Below are 23,122 nucleotides of genomic sequence, written 5' to 3' on the forward strand. Positions count from 1 at the left end.
CGCCTTTTTTTGTCAAATCAGTCAAGAGTTTAACCACGCTGGAGAAGTTAGCAATGAACCGGCGATAAAAATTTGCAAAACCCAAAAATTTCTGAAGGCTCTTATGTGGGTTGAATCCAATCATGAATGGCCTGAACCTTAACTGGATCCATCTCCATAGATGAGGGAGAAAAAATAAAGCCCAAAAAAGAAACCTTCTGCACCCCAAAGAGACACTTAGACCCCTTCACAAACAAAGCATTGTCACAAAGAATCTGAAATACCATCCTGACCGGTTCCACATGAGACTTCCAGTCATCGGAAAAAATCAAAATATAGTCCAAATATACAATCAAGAATTTATCAATATAAGTCCGGAAGATATCATGCATGAAGGATTGAAAAACAGATGGAGCGTTAGTGACCCCGAATGGCATCACAAGGTATTCAAAATGGCCTTCGGGCGTATTAAACACAGTTTTCCATTCATCACCCTGCTTAATACAAACAAGATTATATGCCCCCCGAAGGTCAATCTTCGTAAACCAACTAGCCCCCTTAATCCTAGCAAACAAATCGGAAAGCAAAGGTAAAGGGTATTGAAACTTGACCGTGATCTTATGCAAGAGGCGATAATCAATACAAGGTCTCAAGGAGCCATCCTTCTTAGCAACAAAAAAAAACCCTGCTCCCAACGGTGAAGATGATGGCCGAATATGCCCTTTCTCCAAAGACTCCTTAACATAACTCCGCATGGCGGTATGTTCAGGCACAGACAGGTTGAAAAATCGGCCCTTAGGAAACTTACTGCCTGGAATCAAGTCAATCGCACAATCACAGTCCCTGTGCGGTGGAAGGGAACTGGACTTGGGCTCATCGAATACATCCTGAAAATCAGACAAAAACTCTGGAATTTCAGAAGAGGAAGAAGAGGAGATTGACATCAAAGGAACATCATTATGAACCCCCTGACAACCCCAACTAGTCACAGACATAGATTTCCAATCCATCACAGGATTATGTACCTGCAACCACGGGAAACCCAGCACGATAACATCATGCAAATTATGCAACACCAGAAATCGACAATCTTCCTGATGAGCTGGCGCCATGTGCATGGTCACCTGTGTCCAAAACTGGGGCTTATTTTTAGCCAAAGGTGTAGCATCAATCCCCCTTAAAGGAATAGGGTTCTGCAAAGGCTGCAAGGGAAAACCACAACGCCTGGCAAACTCAAAATCCATTAAGTTCAAGGCAGCGCCTGAATCCACAAACGCCATGACAGAAAATGATGACAATAAGCAGATCAAGGACACCAATAACAGAAATTTAGGTTGTACAGTACTGATAGTAAATTAACTAGCGATCCTTTTTGTCCGCTTAGGGCAGACGGAAATGACATGAGAAGCGTCGCCACAATAATAACACAACCTATTCTGACGTCTGAATCCTTGTCTTTCCGTTCTAGACAAAATCCTATCACACTGCATTGGCTCAGGACTTTGCTCTAAGGACGACGCCACAGCGCGCACAGTTTGACGCTCCCGCAAACACCGATCAATCTGAATGGCCAGAGACATAGAATCACTCAGACCGGAAGGCGTGGGAAACCCCACCATAACATCTTTAACAGATTCAGAAAGACCCTTTCTGAAAATTGCCGCCAAAGCATCATCATTCCATTTAGTCAACACAGACCATTTTCTAAATTTCTGACAATACAATTCTGCCGCCTCTTGACCCTGAGACAGGGCCAACAAGGTCTTCTCCGCTTGATCCACAGAATTCGATTCATCATATAATAATCCTAAAGCCTGAAAAAAGGATTCTACATTAAGCAAGGCCGGATTCCCAGATTCTAGGGAAAATGCCCAATCCTGTGGATCGCCACGCAGCAGGGAGATGACAATTTTAACCTGCTGAATGGAATCACCGGAGGATCGCGGTCTCAGAGCAAAAAACAGTTTACAATTGTTTTTAAAACCCCAAAATTTGGACCTATCACCAAAAAACAAATCAGGAGTAGGAATCTTCGGCTCTAAAGCAGGAGTCTGAACAATATAATCAGAAATATCCTGTACCCTAGCAGCAAGCTGGTCTACACGAGAAGCTAATTCCTGAACATCCATGCTGGCGCAAGACTCCTCAGCCACCCATAAATAAAGAGGGAAGAGAAGACAAAACAGACTGCAGAAAAAAAAATGGCTCAACACCTTTCTTCCCTTCTTCTGAGATGCATTTAACTCATTAGTGGCCAGTTGTACTGTTATGATCCGGTGACCTTGGAGCCGCATGAAAACTTTCTCTGGAGTCGGTGGAACCTGTACTGACCGCAAATCCTGAACTAACACCGCAACTAGAAGTAGCCGTGGGGTGTGCCTAACAAACCCTAGACACCTTGACACAGCCGGAGGACTAAATACCCCTATAGATGGAAATAGGAATGCTATCTTGCCTCAGAGCAGACCCCCAAAGGATAGGCAGCCCCCCACGAATAATGACTGTGAGTAGGAGAAGAATAGACACATGCAGGTAGAAAACAGGATTTAGCAAAAGAGGCCACTCTAGCTAAATAGGAAAGGATAGGACAGATTGCTAGGCGGTCAGTATTAAAACCCTTCAAAAAATATCCACAACAGATAATACAAAAAGTTCCACAATCTAACTAAAGACATGGAATGTATATCTGCCACTCCAGAGAATCCAACAAGACTGAGAAAATACTGACACAATCTAAGCTGGACAAGAAAACACAAAGAATAGCACTGAATTGTGAAGCACACAGCATGTGTGCCACAGGAAAAAAAACCCAGACACTTATCTTTGCTGATTTGGCAGAATAACAGGAGGAACCAGGCAGAGGTCCAACACCTCCCAACAACAATTGACAACTGGCAAGGACTAATGAATCCTGCAGACCTAAATACCCCAGTCAGAACTGCAATCAGCAGACACACCTGACCAGGACTGCAACCCAGGGACAACTGCATTACCACCTACTACCACCGGAGGGAACCCAAAAGCAGAATTCACAACATACTACCATTAGTAAACCAGGTAAAGACTTGCAAACCTGTGTCCTCCTTCTTTGTGCATTTATCAGCTTACACCATCTTGCCATACACCTGGGAAGCCCTGGGGACCCCGCTTCACCTGTGGGAAGCGTTACCATCTTGCTGCAGCAACATCACCCCAGAGGACCCCTTTAAGCAGTGTCGGTCCCTACTGACCAAACACCGCAGGTGGCGTCACGAATATAGGCATTACAAATCCCCTTAAAGACCTTTCCCTTTAATTGGACACCCAGGACCATGACCGGTCGCAGCCACCGTGACATCCCCTTTAAGACCGGACCCGGTACCGAGTACCCCGCTGCCCTGGTTGGGGAACTCCAGGGAACTTGGATATCCTCATGACCCACCGCTGTTCCAATTCTCCTAGTTTCGCATTTTCTAAATAGTCAAGCAGGTTGCTGTCAGTTCGCATATTAATTTCAGACCTTGAGAGACACTCAGCAAACTTCTCAGTCATGACCCATACCAAGGCCAACAATCCCAGTTTGAATTAGCTGTAATTTTCAGCATCCTCTCTGTATTGAATAGGGATCAACTGGCATAGGCAAACATTCATTCTTCCCCTTCCTGGACCTGGTTCAGCATAGCTCCCAGACTGTAGAGACTCCCATCCGTATATAACACAAATGATTGAGAGAAGTCTACATAGACCAAGATAGGAGCATTCATCAATGTGAGCTTTAGTGCCTGCAAGATCTCATCTTTCCTCGGTCCCCACTGGATTGGACAGCTCTTGTGACCTCCTGCCATCCCCCTTAGCAGTTCATGCAGTGGTGCTGCAGAGTTCGCAAAATCCTTGATGAATCATCTATAATACCACAAAAGACCCAGGAATGCTCTTGACTCTCTCATTGTAACTGGTGTAGGTCACCTTTGCATGGCCACCACTTTCTCCTTCGTTGGGTACTGTCATGGGTGTGTCAGATGCAACAGACTGTCGCTCTGCATCTGGCTACAGAAGGTATCTGCATTTGGCATTAGAGACACCTCCTTAATCGTTCTGACTCTTGGACCCAGCGGCAACATCCTTTCGGCTCTAGTTGACACACCTGGACCTTGGTGTTTATAAATCCCAAGTCTGCTGCAGAGAGTCAACCGTAATATTCACATTTTTCCCTTGTGAAGGCTTGGAGCTATAGCAGTCGGCTAACTGCCTCTCTGGAGCTGTTTGAGAACATTTGGTGTTACCTCTCTGAATCTGCTCAAGCTAAGCTCATTCCCTTTTGTTTGTCTACCTTTGTGTCTTTAGTTCACAGTGGGGACTGACCAGTGCACATCCCACCCCCTCCCTATCCATGGTGTTTTTAGAGCTGCCAAGGAGTCTCCACTGATCTTTTCTCTAGTGTCTGGGCTTCCTTCCCCTCATCCCTTCATCACCTTCACTGAAGACTGTATGCCCTAGGCATTCTATTTCCTTCAGGAACAGGTGGCACTTTCAAGGCTTAATCTTAAATCCATGTTTCAGAAGTCACTCTAGCACCTGCCCGAGTCTAGCAAGATGCACATAAAACAAGGTGAAGTGTATTATAATGTTGTCTAGATATATCAGCACCACCTCAAAGATCAAGTCTCCAAGACACCTTTCTATCAATCTCTGAAACATCCGTGAAGCATTAGTTAGACCAAATGACATCCAGTTAAACTTGAACAGTCCCATATGGAGAATGAAAGCCGTATTTGGATGCCAAAACCAATAAACAAAAAGAGAGAGGTAAAGTATCTGGCTCTTCCTAGTCCTAACAGGGATTCTTCTATCTTCAGCAAAAGGAATGAATCTCGGACTGTGAAGGTGTTCGACCGGGGATCATCCACACAGAACCTCAGAGGCCCATCCTTCTTTCAGACCAACACTATGAGCGCAGCCCAGGGACTCTGGCTTTCTCATATCACCCGATTTTGTAGCATGTGGCTCAAGAGATCCTTCACTTCTTAATACATATGGGGCGGAATCTGACAATATCTCTCTTGTATGGGGCCTTATTTCCCTTAGGGCGAAAATTGTGCACTACAATATAAATAATGATAGTCACATGGGTGCAATATCAGTTGGAACTATGTGAATGCAGCCAAGAAGAAAAGAGCCACTGCATGATATGCACAACCACTATAAGTATAAAAATAAGTAACTTATAGTGGTTGTGCATATAATACAGTGGCCCTTTTCTTTTTGGCTGTATATCCCTTAGGGATGTCATGTTGAATGGCCGCTGTGCATCCAAAATCATCGTCATGTCGGGCAAACAATTCCTGATATTGTCCCAACAGGTCTTTCACTTGTCTCACTTGTCTGATGGAATAATCAGATAGGTCCCCTTTCATTTGCTCCAATATACCACGGTCATCTCTTGCCTTGTACCCTATCTTCTTCTTCGCCTATGAACAGCAATAATGTCTATGGGTTCGCATCCACCAGGGTCAAGTTCACAGGATCTGGTCTCGCAATATTTTTCTGCATCACAAAGACTCATGCCACTCCCTTCTTGACAGCTGTAGGCTTGTTCCGATACAGTTAAGACATCTCACCAGCACACGTCCCTGCCAGACTGTCATCAGAGTACGGATTACTAGAATCCCTAGCATCACCTGTCCACTGGGGTTCAATCTGTACTTCAACTATTTCCAAAGAAGTCCGGGCCGGTACCTGCATATTGAGCACTGGATCTCTGGATTTGACTGGCCCATATTAGCTGTTGGAATATTCTTTTACTAGGATGATGCCGTGTCAGGTGCCTCCAGTCACTTTTCTACTTCCTTCAGAACATTCATCCCGATGGGTCCATCTCTGAGGGGGCTCTTCATCAGCACAATTCCATTCTTTCCTATATTCCATCCGCAAACATGTATCGCCATCAATACCACTCCCGCTACTGGTATGGCTGACTGATTGGAAGTCATCAGTCAAATAGTTGGGCCCCCTCTCAGGGCCTGTACAAGGGGTATGCATGATAGGCACCCACCTAGGGACTAGATAGCTACCTCTTGCTGACACAAAGGGAACACACTTTGGTTACTTGCTGAATTCCTCTGGCGACTCGGTGGAATCTTCCAGCCGCAGGCATTCAGCACAGTGAAGGGTTTGGTGTAGGCATAGAGGTGAGCAGTGTCAGTCACTAACACCACTCACCCCTCTCTCTGCCTGCGACCCAGCCGTCACTCTTTCCCTACACTCAGTTGTATTCACGTCAGGAAGATATGAATACAATTCATTAAAGCATAGAAGCAGAAGATCAGCTACATTTCCACCTGAATCTCCAGCAAGATGCAGGCCACTTTCGGGGGCTATGAGCTATGACTTGAGAAGCTTTGTGGGGTGTCATGAGATATGGGACTGTGCGGGGGACTACAATATGAAGGGCTGTGCATGGGGCTATGAGATGAGGGGCTGTGAAGGTGAGTCAAAAGATAAGGGGCTGTGAAGATGGGTCAAGAGATAAGGGTCTGTGCAGGGGGGCTATGAGATGAAGAGCTGTGCAGGCGTTGCTAAGATCATAGACCTGCACAAAGCTCGAATGGGCTACAAAACCATAAGTAAGACGCTGGGTGAGAAGGAGACAACTGTTGGTGCAATAGTAATAAAATGGAAGAAATTCAAAATGACTGTCAATCGACATCGAACTGGGGCACCATGCAAAATCTCATCTTGTGGGGCATCCTTGATCATGAGGAAGGTGAGAGATCAGCCTAAAACTTCACGGGGGGAACTTGTTAATGATCTCAGGGCAGCTGGGACCACAGTCACCAAGAAAACCATTGGTAACACATCATGCCATAAAGGTTTAAAATCCTGCAGTGCTCGCAATGTCCCCCTGCTCAAGAAGACACATGTGCAGGCCCGTCTGAAGTTTTCCAATGAACACCTGGATGATTTTGTGAGTGATTGGGAGAAGATGCTGTGGTCAGTTGAGATACAAATTGAGGTATTTGGCACTAACTCAGCTCACTGTGTTTGGAGAAAGAGAAATGCTGCCTATTACCCAAAGAATACCGTCCCCACTGTCAAGCATGGGGGTGGAAGCATTATGTTTTGGGGGTGTTTCTCTGCTAAGGGCACAGGACTTCTTCACCGCATCAATGGGAGAATGGACATCTGACTGCTGTGCTTGCCAACAAGGGTTTTGCTACCAAGTATTAAGTCTTGTTTGCCAGGGGGATCAAATACTGATTTCTCACTATATATATGGGGAGCTGTTTTGGACAGGATACTATATATGGAAGCGCTGTGGTGACCATACTATATACTGGGGGGTTGTTGTGGATATCATACCTTATAGGAGTGTGAGGAGTGGTTACAGTTTCAAGATAGTAGTGTGGCAGGCAATATAAGGACATTGTGTGTAGAGGGGGGACAGAATGGATATGGAGAGGGGACAGCGTGAAAAAAGCAGCCAAAATATGGAGAGATGTTAATATACTGGGGAGTGGGGAGATATAGATAATGTAATAAAAAATTAGAGAGGGGACAGCCATGGTATAGGACCAAGTTCATAAGTGCTGACATTAGGGCTTTTATATCTGATAATGGCAAACAGTGGGGTGGTTATAGCTCATTAAGGCGGACTGTTTGGAGACCATATACTATAGGAGGCCTATTTTAGGTACAGCATGGACACATTTTTAAGCAGAGAGCATTTCAATAATACTTGTATTTTTAATAGCACTGTTTGTGTTTGGAGAGTTGCTGCAGAAGACAGGAGAAGGGAAAGGTCTTCAGAGAAAAGCTGTGGACGTGAAAAGTCATCATGGTATCTAGACAAGGTAGAGATGATGAAAAGAAAGAGACGATTCCAGAGAAGATGTAATCTATAAGGTGTCGGGATGTAAATATTTATTTGTGATACTGACTGTGTTTCATCAGTACTGTGGTTCCTGTAGTCTGATAATGTATAATCTATACAATGTATATAATATATATTATAATATAATAATAATATAATATAGTAATAATATATAATATAATTATAATATATATAATACAATATATATATAATGTATAGTCTGATGATGGCTGGTAACAACAACTCACAAAGTCTACCATTGTTAAGGGTACTGGTAGTTTTGGGATTGTAGGTTCATGTGATACAACTGTTTATGGACTGACTTGACATTACAGTTGATCATTGTACTAAGCTTGTTTTTTGTATTCAAGTACTTGTGGTTTTGGTGATGCATTCATGTACTTGTGTTTATGATGATGTATTCATGTACTTATGGTGTTTCTGGTGATGTATTTATTTTAATGATCGTGGTTCTGGTCATGTAGTCATGAACTGGTGGTGGGTCTGTTTGTCATGATTCAGGTCTGGGTTTGCTTTTGTCTTTCCAACCTGGTCAGGCGGGGGCTAACCTTTTCTGTTTGACTTCTGACCTCCTCTTCCATCTTCTGTTCCTGTTTTGGATTGATCTGTCTGGCTCTGACCTTTGGTGTGTTTCTGACTGTCCTTTCATCTAGTCCTTTCTTTACCATGCTCCTGACCGGCTTTTTGACCCCTGGCTTGCTTCAGACCTTGCTCCTGCCTGCCCCTCTGACACCGCATTCCTGGCTGTTGCTGACTTGGCTTGTATGACCTCTCTCTACTGCCTCCTTGTGGTGTTTGCTCAGCTCTGTGGGTATTCGCTTGAGGTGAGCTCCTGTTACCTTCCTTCCTCGCCCTCTGGTGGTTGTCCCTGTACTGCACGACACTGTTGATGTATTAATGTTCTGATGGTAGTTCTAGTTATGCATATAGTATGTACGAAAGGTGGCTTTGGTGACAATAAGAAGAAAACACCACCAGAACCACCATGGTGAAAATTTGACAATTCTAGAGGAAGCTTTGTCAGAACTTGTTATCTAACCCATTGGAGGTGGAGGGGAAGGTGCTTTAGGGGTCCTGTTACCTTAATCTCTGACCCATTCTTTTGCTTTTGTGGGGGGAGCTCATTAACTTCATCTGCCTAGGGCACCAACATACCTTGTCCCGGCCCTGCCCCCTCTTGATTGGGTGACATTGGGGAAGCGCTGACATAAATATACTTGCAGCATTGTAGTCACCTTAGACAATTAGACAATGAATCCTCTGACCATTCAGCTCAGTCCACATAGTGGAACTCCTGGAAATGATGTCTTCGGAGCCTTCAGTCCCTCTTACAGTGGGACCTAGCCCAGTGGTGTACTCCATGACCACGGGGTGCTTTAGTTTGATGGTCGCCCCTGTTGCTGGCTATTTCAGGTGGGCCTATTCATCGACACACATCTCCACAAGTCCAACACTCAATTCCGCTCTCATCTGGTTGGTGTCTAGGTCTCTGTCAATGGTCTCCGGCAGGGGGGTACCACACTTTAATTTAGTCTACCTTGTTTTCATTTATTACTGTACACTGGTAAGGCCTCCTAGGGACACTTAGGGAGAGTCATCGTGGTACGGGGGCGTCATTTGCATTCAAGAGGGTTCCAACCTTCCCTGACAGGCATGGATCAGGGTAGGGTAAAGATCAGGGACAATACCCTCTCATCTTTATTGATACCCTGGTAAACTGGTTATGTTATCTCTGACTGGTGATTTTTTGTTCTTCTAATTTTGTTTTTCTATTTTAATTGACACTAATAAACAGTGATTTTATGTGTAGAATCTGTGAATCTACTAGCAAGTGTGAACACTTTATATTTAGTAACGGTGATACATGCAGTATAAGCTAGCTCTGACAATAAGTGCTAGCCAGGCCCCAGTTTATATAGGAGATGGGATTGGCTAACAGTGCACAGCTGAGAGCTTTAATGCAGGAAAGCTTCCAGGAGCTCTCAACTGAGCAAATTAACCCCTGCACTGCTAAAATAATTTTTCACCTTTTAATATGAAGGTGAAGTGCTTCTAATCAGTGTAGGAGAGGGAGACATCAGATGCTGTGGTCTTCTGGCTCCCCTCTGTCACGGTAAACCCGTGACACTTAGATTATGTATCTACAAACTGCTGATAGATTCCCTTTAAGGATCAAAGAGAAGAGTTACCTTGCAATAGCTTTGAGGAGATATATACAAATTTAGCTTTTGTCCAATTATTTTTGTTTATTTTGGAAACAGCCATTTTAGGAGCTGCAGAAAGGTATAACTTATTATTTGGATGTTCCTAATAGAATTATATTGAATACAACTGAACTGTAAATGAAGCCATAGGAGGGAAAGCCTTCTTTATTTCTTGTATTTCCTGCATGTTCCATCCTGTAACCTGTGGTTGCACCACAAACTGAAGAAAATAAGATGCAGATCCAGATGTAACTTCACTCCATATCATATAGTGAGATTAAAGCATGCCAAATAAATAAGCCACATTTTTTTCATAAATATGTAGTACATGTAGGTAGGTATATAAAATTGTAACATATTGTGTTAGGAAAAAAGCATTAATGTCACCTTCCAGTATTCCCCTTTCGCCTCCCTGACCATTTTTACGCAAATGTAGGAGACCTCCTCTGTCACCAAAAAAACCTGACTCTATTTTATCTGCGTGACACATTTGAGTGGGCTCTCAACACAGGTAACTCATAGTCCTAGTGAGTATAGTGGGAACCACTGCAGAAAAGAGTACAGTTGCTGAATAAAACCATAGTTTTGATAACAATGGTTTACTGAATTTGTATTTGTGGCCACTCTGACCAGTAATATTACAATATATGTATATGTACTAGATGGTGGCCCGATTCTAACGCATCGAGTATTCTAGAATATATATGTATGTATGTATATAGCAGCCACATAGTATATAGCACAGACCACGTAGTATATAGGAGCCATGTAGTATACAGCAGACAAATAGTACATGGCCTATGCTATATACTATGTGGCTGCTATATACATACATATACATATTGTAGAATACCCGATGCGTTAATACAGGCCACGCAGTATATAACACTGGCCATGTAGTATATAACACAGCCCAAACAGTATATAACACAGCCCACGTACTATATAACTCAGCCCACATACTATATAGCAGCCACGCAGTATATAACACAGGCGACGTAGTATATTACACAGGCCACGCAGTATATAACACTGGCCACTTAGTATATAGCTGCCATGCAGTATATAACACAGCCCACGTAGTGTACAGCAGTGTGGGCACCATATCCCTGTTTAAAAAAATAATTAAAATAAAAAATAGTTATATACTCACCCGCCGGGATCCAGCGAAGCTCTGGCGATGCGCGTGTGGCTGCCGCCATCTTCCGTTCCCAGGATGCATTGCGAAATTACCCACATGACTTAGCGGTCTCGCAAGACTGCTAAGTCTTCTGGGTAATTTCGCAATGCATCTCTGGGAACGGAAGATGGCGGCAGCCAAGCACGCCTGAGCGGACTACGGAAGATGAGAATAGCAGGTTATTTTTATTATTATTATTATTTTAAACATTACATCTTTTTACTATTGATGCTGCATAGGCAGCATCAATAGTAAAAAGTTGGGGACACACAGGGTTAATAGCAACGATAACGGAGTGCGTTACCCGCGGCATAATGCGGTCCGTTACCGCTGGCATTAACCCCGTGTCTGCGGTGACTGGAGGGGAGTATGGAGCGGGCGCCGGGCACTGACTGCAGGGGAGTAGGGAGGGACTAATCGGACTGTGGCCGTCGCTGATTGGTCGCGGCAGCCTTGACAGGCAGCTGGCGAGACCAATCAGCTATGCAGGATTTCCGTGACGGAAGCTGCAGACAGAAAGACGGAAGTACCCTTTAGACAATTATATATATAGATATTGTTATCTTTCACTGGGCTATGAATTTCTTTTAGATAGCTACCAGGATATTTCTATATAGGCGTTTAGAAAAAAAACTAAGACGGAAACATAATGATTGAATACCCTGCAGTAAATAAATAGCAAAATGCATGAAAATAATATACGGTGTTTAGTTAACATGTTTTTTGCTAAAAAAATGCAAATGCCATCCCACCACTTCACGGTAAGCGTAATTGGGACAGTCCTAACTCTAATATTATAAACCATACAGTTTGGCAAGTGACATGCATGTGGAGAAGGGCTGGTCCCAACTAGTGGACACAAAGCCATGGGAAATCACCTCAATATAATGCCCAGCTCAAAGAAAAGGCAGGCTTTTTTCAGTTTGGTTGCATCATGTGCGGAAAAGGTGTGGCCCTCCTTTTCTGTCTGTGGCCAGTGTGAACATGTGCTTACACGGCTGCATGCTTACCAGTTTATATCCCAGTTCATACCTTTGGAGGTTTTTTTATATAGGCTTTTAGGTCATATTTTTATAGATTGGTATTGGTAAAATATATATTACCACACTTACTATTCACAAGTATAATATTTTTATCTGATTAGGCACCTTTTTTGCACTTTATCTATGTTTGTGGGCACTATTACGCTTGATATGCACTTTTGCACTTTATTAATAAATAATTTTATTGTGGACAAGACTGGTGCATTAGCATTATTCTGCCATTTTATTTGTCTTTCCACTTACTTGTGATAAATGGTTAATTATTTATAGTTTTTATCCTACATGTAATTGTTTCCATATTGATTGTGACTATTTGAGGTTGATTTTGTTATTGGTGAGTTGAATATGCGCATGCGCCAGTGGCGTCACTCGCTATATGATCCCATCCCAGGCTACAGGTGGTAGCAGTGACTTCAGCCCTACTTCGGCCAGGCGGAACTCATGGGTTCCACCACAGTCGGGAGCAGGAAGTCATTTAATTTCAGTGATGTTGCATCTGGATGCGCCGATGCTTCCCTGAACCTACCATCTTACTTGGTGGACATGTGAATTTGAAAATGTCTCTTAGGATAGCAGGGATTGGTCAAAATTGATCATGAGACCATGTGTTGTGAATGGCACTTTTTGATTGGTGCAATGGCAATTTAAATAATCATGAGTCCTTCAGCCCAAAAACGCCCCTGGAAGAAGATTGGCGAAACGCGCATCAGGGTGTGAGGTGCAGCTGATATTCTAGGGTTCTTCCCATGTGAATATACATGTAGTCAATATTCTTGGTACCTCTCGTTTAATGACAGAAAAACCCACAGTGGTCACAGAAATAACTTGAATCTGACAAAAGTAATAATAAATAAAAAATCTATGAAAATGAACAAATGAAAGTCAGACATTGCTTTTCAACCATCATTCCATGGAATTTAAAAAAAAAAATAAAACTCTTTGAAACTATACAGTCGCTGTATTGTGATATCTATCTATATACTTGTTTCTATGATTTAATATGTCTTGCTGCGTCTCTTTTGATTACACGAGGCATCTTGTTTTAATTAGTGTGTGATTTATTAATAATTTATTAATAATAATTTACTATTCCATTTCCTGACAGACACTTCTTGACCCTGAATTTTTCCTGGGTTTTGGTTCTATAGGAGTCACATGTTGTCTCTCACCAACAAAGGACTGAACTACTCTACTAGAAGGAGAAGGCCGCAAGGTGAAAATGTTGCACTTTTTATTTTTACATCACGCTTGGCAGCTTTTCAAAATGAACGTTTTTGATTTGAGATTAACTGTTGAACCCACTCATGGTCATAATGTTTATCCAGGTTGCGAGTCAATTTTTGTGATAATATACTTTGGAGAAACATGTCATTTGTTATAGTACAGAAGGAGCAATTCTAATTATATAGTATAAGCAGAGGTTGAAATACAAAAATAGAAAAATATATTAATATTCACATTTCATGAAATCGTTCCTCTCCTACATAAACAATCCAGATTCTAAAGTTAATATAATTTACAGTAAGTATTTTTTTTACTTAACCCATTACTTGCCAAATTAGCAATTTTCATTTTTTTTTATGACAGATTTTTAATGATTTGGGTCTTAATGAATCAGAAACATAATTTGCCAAATTTTTTCAAGTACGGATTTTTCAGAAAAGGGCGTCCCAATATTCAATTAAAAATGACAATGACAGGATTTCCTATTTTGTAAACGTTCATTTTACAAACACAACACAAAAAATTGGACCTAATTATAAAAATTATAAAATCTTACTTGCTAGAAGCTAAAGATTAGGCGTCCCAAAAAAAGGACATTGGTAGATAATGGGTTAAGTGCAAGAGTCTAATTTGAAAATTCTGGGTCCAAAAGTAAAATCTTTCCCTGGACTCCTCACCAACCATGTGCCCTTTATTATACTGATTTCTTCTGACTTGCGAATAATAGAAGTATTGAATTGGAAAATTGTTTTGACCATTCTCAGAGATTATTGGTACATCCAACATAACTTATCACATAAGAGTCGGTATAATGACACAAAAGTGTCCAGAGGGAACTTATCACCATGAAAATGCTATCTAATCTGTAGGCACTATGTTATAGATTAGGGGGAGCGGAGTAGAATGATATATAGTTTTGTGAAAAAACACATTTAGTATCATTAGTATTTTATTCATCTTAAGCTCTTAACATCTTCGTGACCTTTGATGCACATGTACATCAAAAGTCGAGTCCCTGCATTACATGCAAGCTCGCACGCTGAGCCAGTGTCTTTCCCCACACATGATAGCTGGTTTAAGCAACCATCATGGGTCTTTAACAGCTATGAGTGGAGCAGAGCTCTGCCAGCAGCTGTTAACCTGTTACATGCCTCTGATTGTGGCATTCAACATGCGCTGACAGTGAACACATTGCTCCACGCTCCCATCGGCACGCTCATGAAGTGATCGTGGGGCGCTGATGGGTTGTCATGACAGCCGGGGGTCTGCTCATGATCCGTATGCCCGTCATTACGTTCCTCCTGTCAAAGTTAGCCCGTGGAGATTGTTATTTTAGCTATACATAGCACAAGTGATCAAACAATCGCAGCTTCAAGTCCAGTAAAGGGACTATTAAATACAGTAAAAAAAAAAAAATGTTTTTGCAAATATGAAAAAAAAACAAATTAAGTTCAAAATAAAAAATACACATATTTGATATCGCTGAATTAGTAAAAGACCGATCTATCAAGATACAATATAAATTAATCCGATCGGTAAACGGTGTGGAGAAAATTTGTTTCCAAAAGCCAGTTATACGTATTTTTTTTGCCAAAGCAACATTGCAATAAAATGCAATAAGAGGCAATGAAAACATTGTATCTATCCCAAAAAGTATTAGTAAAACTGTCAGCTTAGTGTGCAAAAAATAAGCTCTCTTACAGCCTCATAACCCGAAAAATGAAAATGTTGCCGGTTTTGTAAAATAAAGGCAAAACATTTTTGCATCTTACAAATTTCAGATTTTTTTTTCACCACTTAAATGAAAAAAACTATACATGTTTTGTATCTGCATAATCGCACCGACCTGGAGAATCATATTTCCAGGTCATTTTTATCATAGTAAATAAAAACCCCAGAAATAATTATGGAATTGCACTTTTTTTTTTTTTGCAAGTTTGATGCACTTTTAATTTTTTTCTCGCTTTACAGTTCATCACATAATAAAATGACTGGTGTCATTCAAAAGTACAACTCGTCCCACAAAAAAACAAGCCCTAATACTGCTATGTGGATGGAAACACAAAAAAAGTTATGGTTCTTGGAAGAAAGGGAGGAAAAATCGAAAAATCGCCCGAGGGTGAAGAGCTGAACCTCTGCTCTTTCGGAGATTTTCGATCCAGTGGGTGGTCCTATCAGTGACTGACAGCTATCTCTGTATGCACACTTATAAAAAAAACCTTTCAATCACTGATAGCATCGAAAATCCCAGAAATAGCAGAGGATTAAATGATAAAAACATAAATTATACTGAATATTTTTTCAAAAAACTCTAGTATATCAATCTGCTCCACTGCCAATTGATCTATAACATGGTGCCTGCAGATTAGACTGAATTTTCCTGGTGCCAGGTTCCCTTTAACTTAATTATTGCTCAATCTACTATCATGAGGTACCTCCAAACACTTTTTCCACTCTTGCAGAATTCCTACTCCCTATCCTAATGAAGCTTGGTGTAAGGTCAGCTAAAGACCTATATTCTAGCTGAGGTGTGTTGGCTACTTTTCTTTAAGTAATTAAAATGGAGCCACAAATCTTAATAAAATAGAGCAGAACCTATCTCAGCAAGAGAACTTGTACTTTTCTCATAGCAATTTCATATGGTGAACTCAAGGAGGTTGTGAAAAATGGAAGTACATAACATTGAAACAATAAACTTTTAAATAGAAAGGTTATGAACTGATTCACAAACGTAAATTATTCCCTACCCATAGATTAGTGGATTACCTTCTTCTAGATGTGTGTCCAACCATGAGGATCTCAAAATCGGAGCTCTGAACCCTGAGAACGAGGCCCTGGTGCCCCATCCTAAATGGAGCACGGGTGCTTCTATTGCACTCATCGTCGATAAGACTGCTGAGTACAGCACTTGGCTATTTCTAGTAATGACATTCACATAAAATGAAGTGGAGATTGAACATGCGCCTTCGCTCCTTTGAAGACCGGACTGTAGAACCCCATTCTTGGTTTTCCAGTTCCATGATCTCTTGATCCCTGAAAGTCTCAGAAGTCAGACCCCACAGTGATAGGCACATTATCCCCAATTCAATGAGTAGCAGATAACTTGCTTTTTTGGGGAATAACCCTTTTAATGCTATGATACAATTTCTGAATATATAAGTAAAATCTAGCTGCCATTGCAGATTATCATACCTGACTTCAGAGGATCGGAAGCGGACATAACTAGCTGTAGAGGAATGGCTGCTGCCTGTTGTTCTTCATGGCTTAGATATAATAATTGATACTTATCTTCACAAATCATTAAATCCTACGAAGTATAAAAGTAAATATATCAGTAAAATCAAATAATTATATCCAGAAACTACAGAACTGACTGTTCAGATGGTACAAAGACACTAAATCCACTTTTAGTTGTTTCCATTTTCCACTGTTTTCCATTTTAACTCTACAACATCCTCGTTCCATGAATCTACGTTCCAGCAGAATACAATCCATATCACCCAACTGTATCAACTCAAGAAATGGCATTCAAAAGTGGCAAGCTTATACTTTTTAATTACTGAGTTTCTGTAGCCATATAATATATAAAAATTGCCTGGCACAACCCATAATATTGAATGAATATGCAGGTGCAAGTATGTTTGTGGCATTTTTTCATTTGGTGGTGTGATTGCACCACCAATGTGTTGCACTTTATCCAGACAAAAATGCCTTTTAATTGGACTGAAATATAGCTGGATCCTATTCTTGCCCAATTCATTTGAGGACTTGATTTGAAAAAAGAGTGAAGGTTTAAACACCTGTCCTGGGTATTCTGGGCTCTGCTTTCTTCACCGAAGTCCACAGCCCTCTGTTGTGCTCCCCGTCGGGTTTTGCAGGTTGCGCGGTATAGCTCAGCGAATTCATCCCAATGATAAAATTTAAGGCCAATTAGTACAAACCCCTGTGTTTTAGGATTGAGATTACTGATAAGCGATCATGCTCGGCTGAGGTGTTATTTGAGCACGCTCGTGTCCTAATCGAGTATTTTTGGCATGCTCCAAAAAAATGCTCGAGTCCCCAAGGCTGTATGTCTTGCTTCTGTTCAAAAGCCGCAACACATGCAGGGATTTCCTGTTTGTTAGGCAATCTCTGCATGTGTTGTGCCTGTTGAACAGTTGCGAGATATGCATCTGCAGCGACTTGAGCGCTTGTTTTAGCACGCTCGCTCATCACTACTCATGACTAATTGAGATTAAATACTTTAGTTTGGTGTACTCCACCTTCTTTGCACAATCATGCCTTAATTTGTTTCACTCCCTGCTGACTTCCACTTCATCCGTCCTGCTGCTTCCAAGATTCCCGAGTGTGCCACATCTTCGTCCCCAACATGCAATCCTGCCAGCTGCGCCAAAACCCGAAGTCTGTGTACCCATCCGGACCTGGGGCTTTGTGGGTCCACTTCACAAGGTGAGCCTCACAGTAAGTCTCTAGAATAGGATCCCATCTAAAAGTGGTTGCCTTGTTGCAGGCTGATGAGCCCGATTAATTTGCTCAAAATGTGCACTAACAAGTAACAACCCATCAAGTAAAAGCGGAATTCATATATGCAATGTTTCTAGAGTAATAAAAGAGGAATACGGTGGTTTAGGATCTTCCTTCAACCACACACAAAGTTGAAGCATGAATGTGGTATAAACTGCATTCATGCTTCACCTTTGTGTATGATTGTACCTCGGGCAGGGTGGATCCTAAACCACCTTATTCCTCTTTTATTGCATTGTGTCCCATTGGTGGTCCTGCAGCAGCCCTTACATACTTCAATAGGAGTTGTGACTTTCACAATCCAATCAAGAAAGCGTACCTATAATATTTTACACCATTTTGTTACCTGTTAAGATCCTATTTGTGCTTTTTGTCTCTCCAGTTTTACCTTTCGCTTCATGTTTTTAGAGTACCGTACTTCTGCATAGTGCTTGTATATATACACTAACACTTAAGGCTGCCGTCACACTAGCAGTATTTGGTCAGTATTTTACCTCAGTATTTGGAAGCCAAAACCAGGAGTGGGTGATAAATACAGAAGTGGTGCATATGTTTCTATTATACTTTTCCTCTGATTGTGCCACTCCTGGTTTTGGCTTACAAATACTGATGTAAAATACTGACCAAATACTGCTAGTGTGACGGCAGCCTTATAGTGACATACATATACTTTCACCTCATTAGTCATTTAATAATCTATGCACTGTTAGTGAATTACAACATTTTCTGCTAGATGATACTGTCAACATGAGGTTTTGTTTCTTGAAATTTGCGTCTTGGCAAATGATGGCTTTCAATTTAACGTGAATTAAGTTTGTGTGGAATTTTTGTGAATCAGAAAAACATAGTGAACTCAAACAATATCCAATTATCTCAAATTGGAAAAGACTACAACAGCCGGAGAAGGCTCACATGACCTTGCGCATAGCCATGTTGGCATCTCCATAATGCCTTGCAGCTACTACATCACATGCTAAAGCACAGCCAACCAGAAAGGATTATCATAACCTGCACAAAAGTAGAAGAAGGGAATGTAGCAGCCATATTGTAGAGAATGTGAATAGTGAGAGATTGTCACATCACAGTTTGGACAAAGAGATTGGGAGGGAAAGACATAAAACTCTGAATAAACATTAATTTGTTGTGTTAAAGCACAGCAGTGAAGAACGATTACCATCTGCTTAGCCATATACAGATGCTTCTCACTAAATTAGATTATCATCAACAAGTTAATTTATATCAGTTCTTCAATACAAAAAGTGAATCTCATATATTATATAGAGTGATTACAAACAGAGTGATGTATTTCAAGTGTTTATTTCTGTTAATGTTGATGATTATGGCTTATAGCCAATGAAAACCCAAAAGTCGTTATGTCAGTAAATTAGAATACTTTATAACACTAGCTTGAAAAAATGATTTAAAAATCCGAAATGTATGTTCAGTAAATGCACTCAATACTTGGTCGGGGCTCCTTTTGCATCAATTACTGCAGCGTGGCATGGAGGCGATCAGCCTGTGACACTGCTGAGGGGTTATGGAAGCCCAGGTTGCTTTGATAGCAGCCTTCAGCTCGTCTGCATTGTTGCGTCTGGTGTCTCTCATCTTCCTCTTGACAATACCGCATAGATTCTCTATGGGGTTAAGGTCAGGCGAGTTTCTGGCCAATCAAGCACAGTGATACTGTTGTTTGTAAACCAGGTATTGGTACTTTTCGCAGTGTGGACAGGTGCCAAGTCCTGCTGGAGAATTAAATTTCCATCTCCAAATAGCTTGTCTGCAGAGAGAAGAATGAAGTGCTCTAAAATTTCCTGGTAGACGGCTGTGCTGACTTTGGTTTTAATAGAAAACAGTGGACCTACACCAGCAGATGACATGGGAGATCATAGCGATGTTTATTATGACTGGAATATGTTTCTGTCTCTTGGCCAGTGAACATGGGACCTGCAATATGGCTGTCAAAGACTGCAACTGGTCTCTTTGAGAGTGCATACTGAAGACTCTGTTATTGAGTTGTCCCACTATTGTGCTATTACTTACAATAGGAGCATATTTTTCTGTATATAAAGCACTAAGCACTTTAATTGAATAGGGGAAATTTTGATCCTGTGCACCAATTATCATAGCATTAGCACTACATACTCCCACCTCTTGCTGAGGCTTTAGCTCACTGATTATTTCAGAGGTCAATTTTTGACTTAACTGTATTGTACCCTGGATATACAAGGACTTTATGTTTGTGCTTGGGACCATAAAATACAGGATTGTCTGTTTTTGGTTATATAGTGTTAGTATGGTTCCATTGGCATATGTCTATTTCCTTTAAAGTTACTCTGTCACTGCAGGCTGTGTTCTCTCTAGTTCATCCTTGACTACTCAAGTGGCCATTCCTTGCTAGAGATATATGTTATTTATCAAACCTATAAGGGGTTATATAGCACCCTACACCTAAAATCCATGGCATTATATGGAAACTAATTATTTGTGGTAATCTTTTGTCTCATCTATCCCTAGCTTGAAGTATTCTGCCTAACATCTTTTCTGTACTCCCAAGTCAATTCTCTGTACTATTAAATTAATTCTCATTTATCAAAGGATAGAAAGACTATCTGCGGATAAGCAAGGCGATCCACTCCTGCCTTAACTAAGGCTATATTTTCCATCTAAAGAAAGTTCCAGAATAGGGATTAGCCGATTATAACATATGTCTACATATGCCCCCTGTTGATGATAGACAAATGATTGGACCCTGACATTTAGATATATTAGATACCAAATATCTAATCTTTGACTATCTTTTCTCTCCCCTGTGTCACAAACTGGGTCAGTAGGGCCAGCAGGGGAGCTGTCGACGAGGGGTGGCGCCAATGCACAGGATCTAGGGTGCCAACCTCCGCAGTCAGGTAGGGTAACTATAGGATAGTGTAGGGACAGGCACCTCCCGAGTTTTTCTTATGTGTCCTCTGACACTTTGTTTATTAGGCCACATGTGGGAGTGCAATGCGAGAAACTCGCGCCTCAGTACCCGGCACTGCCGCTGGCATTCGGGACCGGAGCGTTCAGCTGCATAGAAATACATTACATGCAGCCGCACGCTCCGGTCCCGAGTGCCGGAGGTAGTGCCGGGTATTGAGGCAAAAGACTAGCGTGAGTTTCTCGCATTGCACTCGCAAGTGTGACCCCGGGCTTATTCACAGTATTGGATAATTTTATTAAAAATATTAAATGTTATATTTTAACACAGTACATTGAAGTATTTTTGTTTTGGTGATTTTTTGGGTCCTCATCCTCACTATAACTAGATGATTCTCTGGTAGTAAGAAAGGCTAGTCTGTCAGTAAATGCAATGTGCATTATCTTCATTCTTTCAGCAAAACATGTTTAATCCTATTTAAGTCAGCTTCTATCATATTATCCTTCTTCGTGGATGTCAACGCTTTTTTACTGTCAAATCATAACAAATTATGGCTCCGATGCGAATTTCCTCAGCTGCATTACCATTTATCTGACTTGTTAGTTTGTATTCGACAAATATCTTCTAGTGTCCTAAATCCATTATTTTATATTGTAGGGCTTTCATTCTGCGATGCACTCTTGTCCCTTTTTCCCATTTCACTAAATCAGTATAGACTTGACTTTCTAAAGTGTCAACTGTATTGTAATTCCTAAGAAATGTCATTTATTAGAAGACCAAGAAGAATGGTAATGTCGTTGTGATGATTTCATAGTTTGCTATGAAAGAACAATAAGCTAGATGGATTTTAGAATTTATTATATTACAAAACGGATGGGTCAGGGCTGCCAACCATGTGTAAATTCATAACGATATAGGTGACATTGGGCCAGATTACAAAAGGGTAAATAAGATAGGTTGGGTCAGCACGGTGGCTCAGTGATTAGCACTGTTGCTTGTCAGCATTGGTGTCCTGGGTACTCAATCCAACCAAGGACAACATCTACAAGGAGCTTGTATGTTCTCCCCGTGTTTGCCTGGGTTTCCTCCGGGTACTCCAGTTTCCTCCCACATTCCAAAGACATAATGATAAGGTATTTAGATTGTGAGCCCCAATGAGGACGGTGATGACAATATATCTGTGGAATATTATAGTGCTATATAAATAATAAATATGCCAACCACATGAACCACACTATTATGTTCGGGACTGTAAACACTGTTAAAGGGAATCATCCATCAAAATTTCACACACCAAACTGTTTATATGCACATATAATAGTGCACATGTAGGCCATGTCCAACAATACCTTTACATGACCAGTTATGCAAATGAGGCTGAAGGACTATGGTAGATCTGAAGCCTGGGGTATTCCCCGCCCAGGGCTGTCTCCCTCTGCTTTACTGGTGGCTCCTATGCCTGAAGTCACACAGCCCATAGGTTCTTCTACCTTTTAGTTAGGTATGTTTAGCACACTGTAACAATGTATTTTAATGCCAATGCATTATGAATGTGATAAGACTGGTCTGTGAAAAGTAGGACAAGTTTGTGATAGGCGCAGAATGACAGATGAAAGTGAATGAAAATGATGTCAGAACCAGCATATACATGGGACATGCCACAAGTGTCAGAAAAGTATAGCAGATATCTAAATAGACCTGTTGCCTTATGCGAGACTTTTGAAACCACCAAGCATGTTGCCTCAGGTAAGAAGGTGCAACCATCAAGCTTTCTGCCTACGCAAATGTAAAATTATTGAACCATCATCTGTGTTCGCCTGCCTTTCTTCCCCCACTCTACACTGCCAACTACATCCTATATTATATTCGAATGGACATACTATTTTCTATTTTATAAAAAGGTTAAAAAACAGACAAACCCATTTACAATACTGATGCATTATTGACTATTTTAAAGCACGCTGAGCTTGTAAGAGTGATTATAATTGCAATTCACAGGAAAGGCTGGTAATGTGTTCATACTAGTTTTATAAGCTTTAAAGAGATTACTTAAAATATACAGTACATCACAACCTTTTTGTCCTGTCCAAAAAATATTGTTGTTTGTTCTTAAATGTGGTCTAAATTGTTCAAAAACTAAAAAAAGACAATCCTGTATATGGTTAGTTAGCAGTGTAGAAAGTA

At 41.2% G+C, this 23,122-nt stretch overlaps 1 protein-coding gene across 1 annotated transcript in view; it reads right to left on the reverse strand.

The window, feature by feature from the left end:
* Positions 1–23,122, reverse strand: part of LOC143788840 (uncharacterized) — a 75,185-nt gene that overhangs the window by 38,771 nt on the left and 13,292 nt on the right. Inside the window, exon 3 of the mRNA XM_077278751.1 lies at positions 16,693–16,807. Within this exon, the coding sequence (XP_077134866.1) occupies positions 16,693–16,807 (115 nt within the window). The remainder of the gene's footprint in view (positions 1–16,692; positions 16,808–23,122) is intronic.

This window comes from Ranitomeya variabilis, chromosome 8 (assembly GCF_051348905.1).
Source record: "Ranitomeya variabilis isolate aRanVar5 chromosome 8, aRanVar5.hap1, whole genome shotgun sequence".
NCBI lineage: Eukaryota > Metazoa > Chordata > Amphibia > Anura > Dendrobatidae > Ranitomeya > Ranitomeya variabilis.